General features: G+C 42.9%; 1 protein-coding gene across 1 annotated transcript in view; it reads right to left on the reverse strand.

The window, feature by feature from the left end:
• The window catches only part of rsrc1 (arginine/serine-rich coiled-coil 1), a 119,895-nt gene that overhangs the window by 88,548 nt on the left and 18,314 nt on the right, over positions 1–13,033 (reverse strand). Inside the window, exon 4 of the mRNA XM_035528646.1 lies at positions 12,223–12,399. Within this exon, the coding sequence (XP_035384539.1) occupies positions 12,223–12,399 (177 nt within the window). The remainder of the gene's footprint in view (positions 1–12,222; positions 12,400–13,033) is intronic.

Here is a 13,033-nt window from a genome sequence, read left to right on the forward strand (position 1 = left end):
TTAAGCATTACCAGTGATGTGTCACCAGTTAAGCATCATCAGAGAAGTGTCACCAATAATTGTAGCTAATCGAGGTTTTAAAATGACCAGAAAAGCATTTGGTCACCCAGTTTAAAGGGGACCAATTAACATTCAACAATGAAGTGCTTCAATTAAAGGTTAATGATTATGGATGACTAATTAATGAGGTCACTGATTAAGGGTTAATATAGAAGGGTTGATGTTACCTGAGTCTAATTTTTTTTTTTTTTAAAAAAAGGAAATTTCTTTCTCTACCTCAGGTAGGTTTTCTGGCTTGGTTTTGTTTTTCTATTCTTGATCTAGCCTTCTGTGAGATCTCTCTCTCTCTCTGGCCCATAGCAGCATTTGAATAATCAATATGACAGCCTTCATGTTTGGGCATCAAACCAGAGTCCCTTCTGCAAGGAGGTGTGGGTGGTTACATGTTTGCTCACATCTGTGTGTGTTTCTATGTGATTTCGTGTGTGTGTGTGTTGCAGAACTCTCTTTAACCTTAACTAGATTAAGGTGATTATCCAGGCTCTCAGGAGAAGTCTGTAGGGCCAGAGCGCTGCAGCTCTCGGCCCTCGCCACGCTGTGTGTGTGTGTGTGTGTGTTTGAATAAAAAGTGATTGTCCAGAGATGCTGATAAGTATGCATCATATAAAGTATTTATATTTGATATTTATATGTTGACACCAGTGCGGATGCCAACTCCCCCCTAACACAGGAGAGAAAGGGCTGAAAGCTCATTTGAAGTTCAGGACATTTCTTGGACTGCAGTCCAATATGTGCAGATATTCAGAGGCTGCTTAGTAATTGAATGGGCCAAGGCGGGTCTGCCTTGTTGAAACCGAGCCGGTCAGGTCAGACGTCGGGCTGAGAAAGACCGCGTGCACGCTTCAAAGTGACGCGCGTGCAGCGTGTGTTTGCCTGCTCCACCGCCGAAGGTCACGGAAGAGAAAAGCTCGGCTAAATCTGGCGCGGCATGTAAAGACGTCTCCGAGGCTCAGTGGCTGGTGCATAAGTCGTAACACTGCTGCTTCCTCCAGTGTTTATCAGCATGATTTATTTCTGTCCAAACGCTGGCCGGGTCTGTACTCTTCCAAGCTCCAGGGCGCGCTCACAATTCGCCCGCCCTGCCGCGGTACTGTCGTCTGCCTCTGAAATCCCTTTGGCAGGAGACCACGACCCAGGGCCCGTGCGCTCCACCCTCAGCTCCACACCGTCTATACGGAAGGTCTTCTGTTTCACGAGATGGTCCAGGTATTAAGCTACTGCTTCTGAAACCCCGAATCAAGCCACTCAGCTCAGGGACCAAGCGCAGACACACACGACCTTGGTTTAGTTACCAGATCCAGAGACTCAACGCCCACAAAACCTAACATGGCTCACAAAGACACCAAGCTCGGTTCATCAGCGCTCCAAACAAGTTCCACACTGCCGATGTTTTCCTGATGGAGCGGTGTGACCTTGTTCTGTTAAGCTGATGTAGACGCAGAGGCACAGGATGGTGAAGATGCAGTTAACACACGTCATCACTGCACAATCCCACACTGGACACGATTCCACAGACCCAAGCGTAACCAGCACTGAAGCCATCAGAGACAGAGAGAATGCAAAAGAGCCGTGTCAACCCACATGATAAATTCAACACTGGACAGAACTCCAACATGGAGGATGGCGTGCACTTCATAACTCAGTCCTGCCCTTAATGTGTAATCTCCTCAGCAATAACATTGAGCCACTGGGCCAGTATGGAATGTTCTAGAAAACTCTAGAAAAATGTTACAGTGGATGTATACTTCTACATGTTACTGCAAGACGCTACTGTGAACTGATGAACAAATTACTGTGACCTGGTTAAATACTGATGACTGGCCAATATTATAATGAGTTACAAAAACAACCATGCTGCGCGTTTCTAAGTCCTAGCCCAGTAAAGGCCACGCAGAGACCGGTCTGCTCTGACCTTTACTGTTCCACTAGAAATGCTCCTTTACTCAAACTTCCTGCAAAACACGACAGATCACCAAAAGAGGTTTTTAATGACCACAGAGAAAAAAGGTCAGTCCCTGCTAAACAGAGAGCTAACGAACAGACGCGTCTGCATTAACCAGCAAAAATAAGACATAAAACGTGTGTGTGTGTGTGTGTGTGTAAGTAAGGGAGAGAGAGAGATTTTGTTGACAAGCCATTTCCATAAAGCCCCTAAATCCACACAGAGGTCTATCATGATGGGCTCTTACACACAACTCCTCCAAATCACCCTCTCTCTCATCCTCCCATAAAGCAGCCAGGGCTGAGAAATGACTGTGTGTGTGTGTGTGTGTGTGTGTGTGTGTGTGTGTGTGTATGTAACGACCATCAGCCACAACTCCTCTTCATGTAGCCCAATGAAGAGGCCGTAAACTGAGTTCAGAGCAAGGTGGATATTGATTATGCACTCTAGGGAGGGGTATGTGTGTGTGTGTTTGGGGGATGGCACAAATCAGGTGTTCCGGGGGAGGGGCTCCAGGGGTGTAGCTGCAGAGCTAAGCATTATGGGCCGAATCAGCCCAAATCTAATTGGATTGTGGGAGATTTTATTTGGCTTTACCTCAGCTCTGTCATCATACTCCAGGCCTGGCTGCATCTGCCTAAGCGCGCGCGCGTGTGTGTGTGTATGTGTGTGTGCGTGCGTGTACGAGGGTGACATTCAAACCAATAAAACTTCATTCACGGCTGTAAAATTAGAATTGTGAACATAATCATAAAATGACTAAACACATTAACAAAGTCCGGGGGTCACTGACAGGGAGTATCCTGTAGTGGAAGAGCCTCAGGCGTGTGTGTGTGTGTGTGTGTGTGTGTGTGTGTGTGAGAGAGTGAGAGAGAGAGAGTCTGTGCTGATTTAACTAGTCCGAACAGCTAAACAGATTACAGAGCACGGTAAGTGGATTGTCACAGCTCTCTATTGTCTGCTCAGGGTGTCTCTATGGCGATTAGTACCGGCCAGACTCGTCCCCAGAGACACACACACACACACACACTCACTCACACACACACACACACACACACACACACACACACACACACACACACACACACACACACACACACACACACACACACACAGTTCTGTGCCTCTCTTAGACAAAGGAGCCAGGCACAAAGTGACAGACACTTTATGCACCCCGAGAAACTGTTTATAAAAACGAGGACACAGTCACCACACTCGGAGCTAATGTCCAGTCTACTGTTCACCCTCAACTCCAACACCACCTTCACCTGTCCTTCACAATGACCAGAGACCAGACAGAGATGTGTGGGATGGAGCGAGGGAGGGAGGGAGAGAGAGAGAGAGAGAGAGACAGACAGGGGGGTTGTTCATGAGGAGCTGCCAACATCTCAAATTTGCACATTTGTGTGTGTATGTGTGTGTCCGCGCTTGTGTTGCAGTGTTTCTGGATAGTTCTTTTATCAGTAGTGGTTGTTCACAGGTCTGGTGGCCTGTGCGTAGAAGCTGTTGAAGCTGAGGTTCTTGGCTTCCCACTCCTGTACCGTCACATTGACAGTGGGAATGTGACGAGACCGTGGTGAGTGTGAGCTGAGATCTGGTGAGGCTTTGGTGAGTGTGAGCTGTGATCTGGTGAGGCTGTGGTGAGTGTGAGCTGAGATCTGGTGAGGCTGTGGTGAGTGTGAGCTGAGATCTGGTGAGGCTGTGGTGAGTGTGAGCTGAGATCTGGTGAGGCTGTGGTGAGTGTGAGCTGAGATCTGGTGAGGCTGTGGTGAGTGTGAGCTGTGATCTGGTGTGGTGAGTGTGAGCTGAGATCTGGTGTGGTGAGGTCTTTTCTTGCTCCTGGAGAGCCCGTGGCCCTGTACAGTGGTGGAGATTTTTAGCTCCGTGCCAAACTTCTTCAGTCTTCTAGGGAACCGCACACATTGTCAGATGTGATCTCCTGTATGATCAGGTGACCTCCGCCTCTTCTCTGTGGAACGGTGCTCACATCAATCGTCATTTCAAGGTCTGCCTGCTCCCTTCTGTCTTTCGTCACCTACAGGGATCTGCGCTGTAGTTTGGTGATGGTGCTCTTTATCTGGGACGCAGCACAAAGAGGACGGAGCCCCGGGGGGGGGGGGGGGGGGGGGGGGGGGGGTCCGTTTGGATGGTACGACAGAGCTGAATGCTGAGCTGTAGTCAGTCGATGAACCGTATTCCCTAGCTCTAGCCTTTAGCCTAGCATGCAGCAGTAGGCTAGGTAGCGCTAGCCTTTAGCCTAGCATGCAGCAGTAGGCTAGCTAGCGCTAGCCTTTAGCCTAGCATGTGGGCTGGCTCCAGTCACTTGACGCATGTGCTGGTGGGCCGCACACGCACGCACCGCTCTTATACGGAGTGTGTGTTTCCCTGAGCAGTGAAGCAGGCGACGGCATGATGAGAAAGGGAACATGTTAGAGACGATCACACCACACCGCCTGACCCAAGTAGTCCTCTAAACACACATTTCCTGGGACATGAAAATAGGGGTGTGGTTAAGTGGTGGGGGGGGGGGGGGGGGGGGGGGCATTTGCAAATAGGAAATCACACACGCCACAGCTACCCATTTACCCTTTGCCACTGGTAAAAGGCAGCAAGATCACTTTACACAAGCTCGTCTTATTCGATAAATTTTGCATGAAAACACGTCGTCCTACTGAAGCCTGCTGTCATCCTAGAGGGGCCATCAATGTTTAATGAAAACACCACCACACACACACACAGTCGAGGAGTTCCTTAAACATTCTGCAACCTGGATGCAGAAAGGAAGACTGATATTTATATGTCTGAGAAAGAGAAACAGAGACCGGGAAAGTATGTGTGTGTGTGTGTGTGTGTGTGTGTGTGTGTGTGTGTTTGCACAATCCTGAGAGATGCCTCAACAGTGCTGAAAGTGCTGAGGTGGTGGAGAATCACAGCTGCGCAAGAACACCTGAAGCAAAGGAAGCTTTGATACATCTCACACACACACACACACACACACACACACACACACACCTCTCGCCTTGTGCTGTATGGACTAATCAAATGATCAACCAAGCTGAGAACACTGAACACTACCTCTCAGCGAAGCCCGTAGACGGAAAAGACACCAACGCTAACATGCTATACAGTGATCAAGCGTCAGAGCAAGTCTGGGAAGGAACTGAGGATAAAGGGGACCAGATCATGGGTGTGTAAGGACTCGTACAAGTGAGGGACGTTGGTAAACGGCTGAACAAATGCTAAAGTGTATATTTAAACAAGTGTGGGAGTGTGTTAAATGTCTGGGTAAGTGTACGAGTGAACAAGTATTGTAGCAGGCCACGTGTGTGTGTGTGTGTGTGTGTAAAGCCTAAAGCATCCACAGTTCAGTCTGCCCTTGGTACAGTGCTCACACAGCACTGGAACTAATTATTACATACACAACACGGAGGGTCGAGCTCTTTCTGAGAGGAGGGTAGGGTGTGTGTGTGTGTGTGTGTGTGTGTGTGTGTGTGTGTGTGTGTGGTGTGTGAGAGAGAGAGCTTGTGTGTGGGTGTGCATCTCTGCTGGTTTCTATAGCTGTTTCCTCCTCTTGGGTTCTCTAGCCGTACAATACTCTATTGGGACACCACAAAGGGCAGCAAATTCAACACAAACAGACACAGACACACACACACACACACAGACACACGAACGAACACGCACGCACACCCCAGGATATAGCTGACAACAGTGTGTGGATTTCAGTGGGTTTGTTCTAAGTTCTCCCTGAAGATTACAAAAACAGACAAAAAAACAAATATTAACACAATCCCTTGCAGCCCAAAGCCAAGACACACACACACACACACACACACACGCACGCACGCACGCACAGAGCCAGAAACAGGCTGCTATCACTGTTTAAGGATATTAAAGACTTAAGACACTGATCTGGCGTTATATGTCAGAGACAGTAGTGCCATCTGTGAAGCAGTATGGAAAGAAGTACTTCTCAAAAAGGACGATAAATAAGTATAGTAGAAATACACGCACACTACAGTGTGATAATACAGATATAAATACACGCACACTACAGTGTGATAATACAGATATAAATACACGCACACTACAGTCTGATAAACTGATATAAATATATGCACACTACAGTCTGATAATAAACTGATATAAATACACGGACACTACAGTCTGATAATAAACTGATATAAATACATGCACACTACAGTCTGATAATAAACTGAAATACACGCACACTACAGTCTGATAAACTGATATAAATACACACACTACAGTGTGATAAACTGATATAAATACACGCACACTGCAGTCTGATAATAAACTGATATAAATATACGCACACTACAGTCTGATAAACTGATATATACACACACTACAGTCTGATAACACAGATATAAATACACGCACACTACAGTCTGATAATAAACTGATATAAATACACGCACACTACAGTCTGATAATACAGATATAAATACACGCACACTACAGTCTGATAATACAGATATAAATACACGCACACTACAGTCTGATAATACAGATATAAATACACGCACACTACAGTCTGATAAACTGATATAAATACACGCACACTACAGTGTGATAATAAACTGATATAAATACATGCACACTACAGTGTGATAAACTGATATAAATACACGCACACTACAGTCTGATAATAAACTGATATAAATACACGCACACTACAGTCTGATAATACAGATATAAATACACGCACACTACAGTCTGATAATACAGATATAAATACACGCACACTACAGTCTGATAATACAGATATAAATACACGCACACTACAGTCTGATAAACTGATATAAATACACGCACACTACAGTGTGATAATAAACTGATATAAATACATGCACACTACAGTGTGATAAACTGATATAAATACACGCACACTACAGTCTGATAATAAACTGATATAAATACACGCACACTACAGTCTGATAAACTGATATAAATATATGCACACTACAGTCTGATAATAAACTGATATAAATATATGCACACTACAGTCTGATAAACTGATATAAATACACGGACACTACAGTCTGATAATAAACTGATATAAATACACGCACACTACAGTCTGATAATAAACTGAAATAAATACACGCACACAGTCTGATAAACTGATATAAATACACACACTACAGTGTGATAATAAACTGATATAAATACACGCACACTGCAGTCTGATAATAAACTGATATAAATATACGCACACTACAGTCTGATAATACAGATATAAATACACGCACACTACAGTCTGATAATACAGATATAAATACACGCACACTACAGTCTGATAATACAGATATAAATACACGCACACTACAGTCTGATAAACTGATATAAATACACGCACACTACAGTCTGATAATAAACTGATATAAATACACGCACACTACAGTCTGATAAACTGATATAAATATATGCACACTACAGTGTGATAATAAACTGATATAAATATATGCACACTACAGTCTGATAAACTGATATAAATACACGGACACTACAGTCTGATAATAAACTGATAAATATATGCACACTACAGTCTGATAAACTTATATAAATACACGGACACTACAGTCTGATAATAAACTGATATAAATACAGGCACACTACAGTCTGATAATAAACTGAAATAAATACACGCACACTACAGTCTGATAAACTGATAAATACACACACTACAGTGTGATAATAAACTGATATAAATACACGCACACTGCAGTCTGATAATAAACTGATATAAATATACGCACACTACAGTCTGATAATACAGATATAAATACACGCACACTACAGTCTGATAAACTGATATAAATACACGCACACTACAGTCTGATAATAAACTGATATAAATACACGCACACTACAGTGTGATAAACTGATGTATACACGCACACTACAGTGTGATAAACTGATAAATACACGCACACTACAGTGTGATAAACTGATATAAATACACGCACACTACAGTGTGATAATACAGATATAAATACACGCACACTACAGTGTGATAATAAACTGATATAAATACACGCACACTACAGTGTGATAAACTGATATAAATACACGCACACTACAGTGTGATAATACAGATATAAATACACGCACACTACAGTGATAATACAGATATAAATACACGCACACTACAGTGTGATAATACAGATATAAATACACGCACACTACAGTGTGATAATAAACTGATATAAATACACGCACACTACAGTGTGATAATAAACTGATATAAATACACGCACACTACAGTGTGATAATACAGATATAAATACATGCACACTACAGTCTGATAAACTGATATAAATACACACACTACAGTCTGATAAACTGATATAAATACACACACTACAGTCTGATAAACTGATATAAATACACACACTACAGTCTGATAAACTGATATAAATACACACACTACAGTGTGATAAACTGATATAAATACACGCACACTGCAGTCTGATAATAAACTGATATAAATATACGCACACTACAGTCTGATAATACAGATATAAATACACGCACACTACAGTCTGATAATACAGATATAAATACACGCACACTACAGTCTGATAAACTGATATAAATACACGCACACTACAGTCTGATAATAAACTGATATAAATACACGCACACTACAGTCTGATAAACTGATATAAATATATGCACACTACAGTCTGATAATAAACTGATATAAATATATGCACACTACAGTCTGATAATAAACTGATATAAATATATGCACACTACAGTCTGATAAACTGATATAAATACACGGACACTACAGTCTGATAATAAACTGATAAATATATGCACACTACAGTCTGATAAACTTATATAAATACACGGACACTACAGTCTGATAATAAACTGATATAAATACACGCACACTACAATCTGATAAACTGATATAAATACACACACTACAGTGTGATAAACTGATATATATGCACACTACAGTGTGATAATACAGATATAAATACACGCACACTACAGTGTGATAATAAACTGCTATAAATACACACACTACAGTGTGATAATAAACTGCTATAAATACACACACTACAGTGTGATAATACAGATATAAATACACGCACACTACAGTGTGATAATACAGATATAAATACACGCACACTACAGTGTGATAATAAACTGAAATAAATACACGCACACTACAGTGTGATAATAAACTGAAATAAATACACGCACACTACAGTGTGATAATAAACTGAAATAAATACACGCACACTACAGTGTGATAATACAGATATAAATACACGCACACTACAGTCTGATAAACTGATATAAATACACGCACACTACAGTGTGATAATAAACTGATATAAATACACGCACACTACAGTGTGATAATACAGATATAAATACACGCACACTACAGTCTGATAAACTGATATAAATACACGCACACTACAGTCTGATAAACTGATATAAATACACGCACACTACAGTGTGATAATAAACTGATATAAATACACGCACACTACAGTGTGATAATACAGATATAAATACACGCACACTACAGTGTGATAAACTGATATAAATACACGCACACTACAGTCTGATAATAAACTGATATAAATACACGCACACTACAGTGTGATAATAAACTGCTATAAATACACGCACACTACAGTGTGATAATACAGATATAAATACACGTACACTACAGTGTGATAATACAGATATGAATACACGCACACTACAGTGTGATAATAAACTGATATAAATACACGCACACTACAGTGTGATAATAAACTGATATAAATACACGCACACTACAGTCTGATAATAAACTGATATAAATACACGCACACTACAGTGTGATAATAAACTGCTATAAATACACGCACACTACAGTGTGATAATACAGATATAAATACACGTACACTACAGTGTGATAATACAGATATGAATACACGCACACTACAGTGTGATAATAAACTGATATAAATACACGCACACTACAGTGTGATAATAAACTGATATAAATACACGCACACTACAGTCTGATAATAAACTGATATAAATACATGCACACTAGTCTGATAATAAACTGATATAAATACATGCACACTACAGTCTGATAATAAACTGATATAAATACATGCACACTACAGTCTGATAATAAACTGATATAAATACATGCACACTAGTCTGATAAACTGATATAAATATATGCACACTACAGTGTGATAAACTGATAAATACACGCACACTACAGTGTGATAATAAACTGATATAAATACACGCACACTAGTGTGATAAACTGATATAAATACACGCACACTAGTCTGATAAACTGATATAAATATACGCACACTACAGTGTGATAATAAACTGATATAAATACACACACACACTACAGTGTGATAAACTGCTATAAATACACGCACACTACAGTGTGATAATAAACTGCTATAAATACACGCACACTACAGTGTGATAAACTGATATAAATACACGCACACTACAGTGTGATAAACTGATAAATACATGCGCACTACAGTCTGATAATAAACTGATATAAATACATGCACACTAGTCTGATAATAAACTGATATAAATACACGCACACTACAATCTGATAAACTGATATAAATACACACACACACACTACAGTGTGATAATAAACTGATATATATGCACACTACAGTGTGATAATACAGATATAAATACATGCACACTACAGTGTGATAATAAACTGCTATAAATACACACACACTACAGTGTGATAATACAGATATAAATACACACACTACAGTGTGATAATACAGATATAAATACACGCACACTACAGTGTGATAATACAGATATAAATACACGCACACTACAGTCTGATAATAAACTGATATACACGCACACTACAGTGTGATAAACTGATATAAATACACGCACGCTACAGTCTGATAATAAACTGATATAAATACACGCACACTACAGTGTGATAATACAGATATAAATACACGCACACTACAGTGTGATAATACTGATATAAATACAAACACACTACTGTTGTCTGGACTCCAGAACATTAGACAGGAAATGCCATGAGGACCGCGGGGGCTGAAGTGTGGAGTTTCCTCTACAAGCTGAGGGCTGTTATTTGTGCTCCGTGTAACACGTATCGTAATCGCAGCACTAACGCATAGACCCTCTCACGAGCGCGAGTTCAGAGCCTCACCCAGAGGAGAGCTGGATTCTGGATGTGGGAAAACACTGGCGATCTTAGAAGTAGCAAAACAACCAACCCAACAAGACCCAGAGACGCATCCACAGGACTTCACAGGGTTTAGAACAACCCACTGCTGCGCCTCACATATGGTACGCGCAGGAGTGGGTGCTATGGCAACGGCGTCGGGGCAGGTGTGGGTGCTATGGCAACGGCGTCGGGGCAGGTGTGGGTGCTATGGCAACGGCGTCAGGGCAGGTACTTTAGAAGTGACATGGTAGCCAACAGCACCTGAATGAATCCTGAAAAGCCAACTGCCCTACCCAGGACCAAGACAGTCCTGTGTCCCACGTCCCGCTAAAAGCCCCTGAAACAAGCATGGAACGACTGAGATCCAGACCTGGCAGACCCGTGTGAGGAGGGTGAGAGAAGCTCAGGTCATTTAACGCAACGCGGCTGTACGTGCTAGACCAGTGTGCTGCAGTAAAGAGGCAGTACAATAAAAACAGTGGCGCGCGCACACACACACACACACACACACACACAAACACCCAGAGACCACCCTCCGTGTGTTTATAAAACCAACACACACGCACACACCCCCTGTGGCGTCTAACGTGCTCCCAAAGCTCATGTGATCCTGTCAGCCCAACAAGACTCTCAGAATGACCGACAGCCGCGGGCCGCGTCATAACATCACATTGTTCCCCAATCGCGTTAGGCCACGCCCGCCAGGGACACCTGTGGGACGGGCAGAATGAGAGGAGACTGCAGAAACGAGTTTAGCCCACGCGCGGGGCAATTACACAGGGGCAGAAGCAGAGAGAGATGGATGGGCCCGGGCTGCCAGTGTCCCAGACTCCCCCGCGCTACACCAGCGTGGAGAGTTGCAGGGTGTGTGCGCGCTACACCAGCGTGGAGAGTTGCAGGGTGTGTGCGCGCTACACCAGCGTGGAGAGTTGCAGGGTGTGTGTGCGTGTGTGTGTGCTCCTACCCTGCTTTGGCCTTGGATTTGGCATCTTTTTCTTTGTTCCCCTCTCGGTCCCGCCCCTTGTCCTGTCCTCTGTCCCGCCCCCTGTCCCGAGTCCTGTGCTGGCTGCGACTGCCACTGCGTCTCCTGCTCGACCTCCCACTGCTGCGACTGCGGGACCTACGGTGTCGGGAACGGGACCTGCAGGTGTTCACACACACACACACACACACACACACACACAAAATGGAGCAGTGCGTAAAATATTTTGTCAACAAATCTTGAGGCTGGCTGATCAAGGCATCAGGCGTCAAATCTGCACAGTAAATCCAGAGCAAACCGTATGTCACATGGCACAATAGTTTAAGAGACTTCCTGTGTGTGTCTGTGAGTGAGGACAGAAGACTGCATTAGGGAGGGCCTGAGACGACCATACACATGCTGTATTGATCCACAGACCGACAGGACAGAGAATACTGGGAGATTTACTGTGCCACTTATCCAGCCTCCTGACCTCTCTGAAACACACACACACACACACACACACACACACACCCCTCTAAATATGAGGAGGTATAGAGTCTATTAAGATCCTCTTATTAGGATCCCCATCAAGCATTACATGAATTCTTCCTGGTGTATGATCCCAACAAACTGCTGTCAATAACACAACAGAATCACTTCTGCTCTGAGCAGAAATGGGAGGACACTCCCCCAGTGACCAAAACAAACAAAACAAACCCAGGACCCAGAACCCAGGCCTGGAGGGGTACCAGAACCTGTGTCATTCCTGCAGCAGGCCTGCGTGCTAATGAGAGTGAGAGGGACACCATGT

The sequence above is a fragment of the Electrophorus electricus genome, chromosome 7 (assembly GCF_013358815.1).
Source record: "Electrophorus electricus isolate fEleEle1 chromosome 7, fEleEle1.pri, whole genome shotgun sequence".
Classification (NCBI taxonomy): Eukaryota; Metazoa; Chordata; class Actinopteri; order Gymnotiformes; family Gymnotidae; genus Electrophorus; species Electrophorus electricus.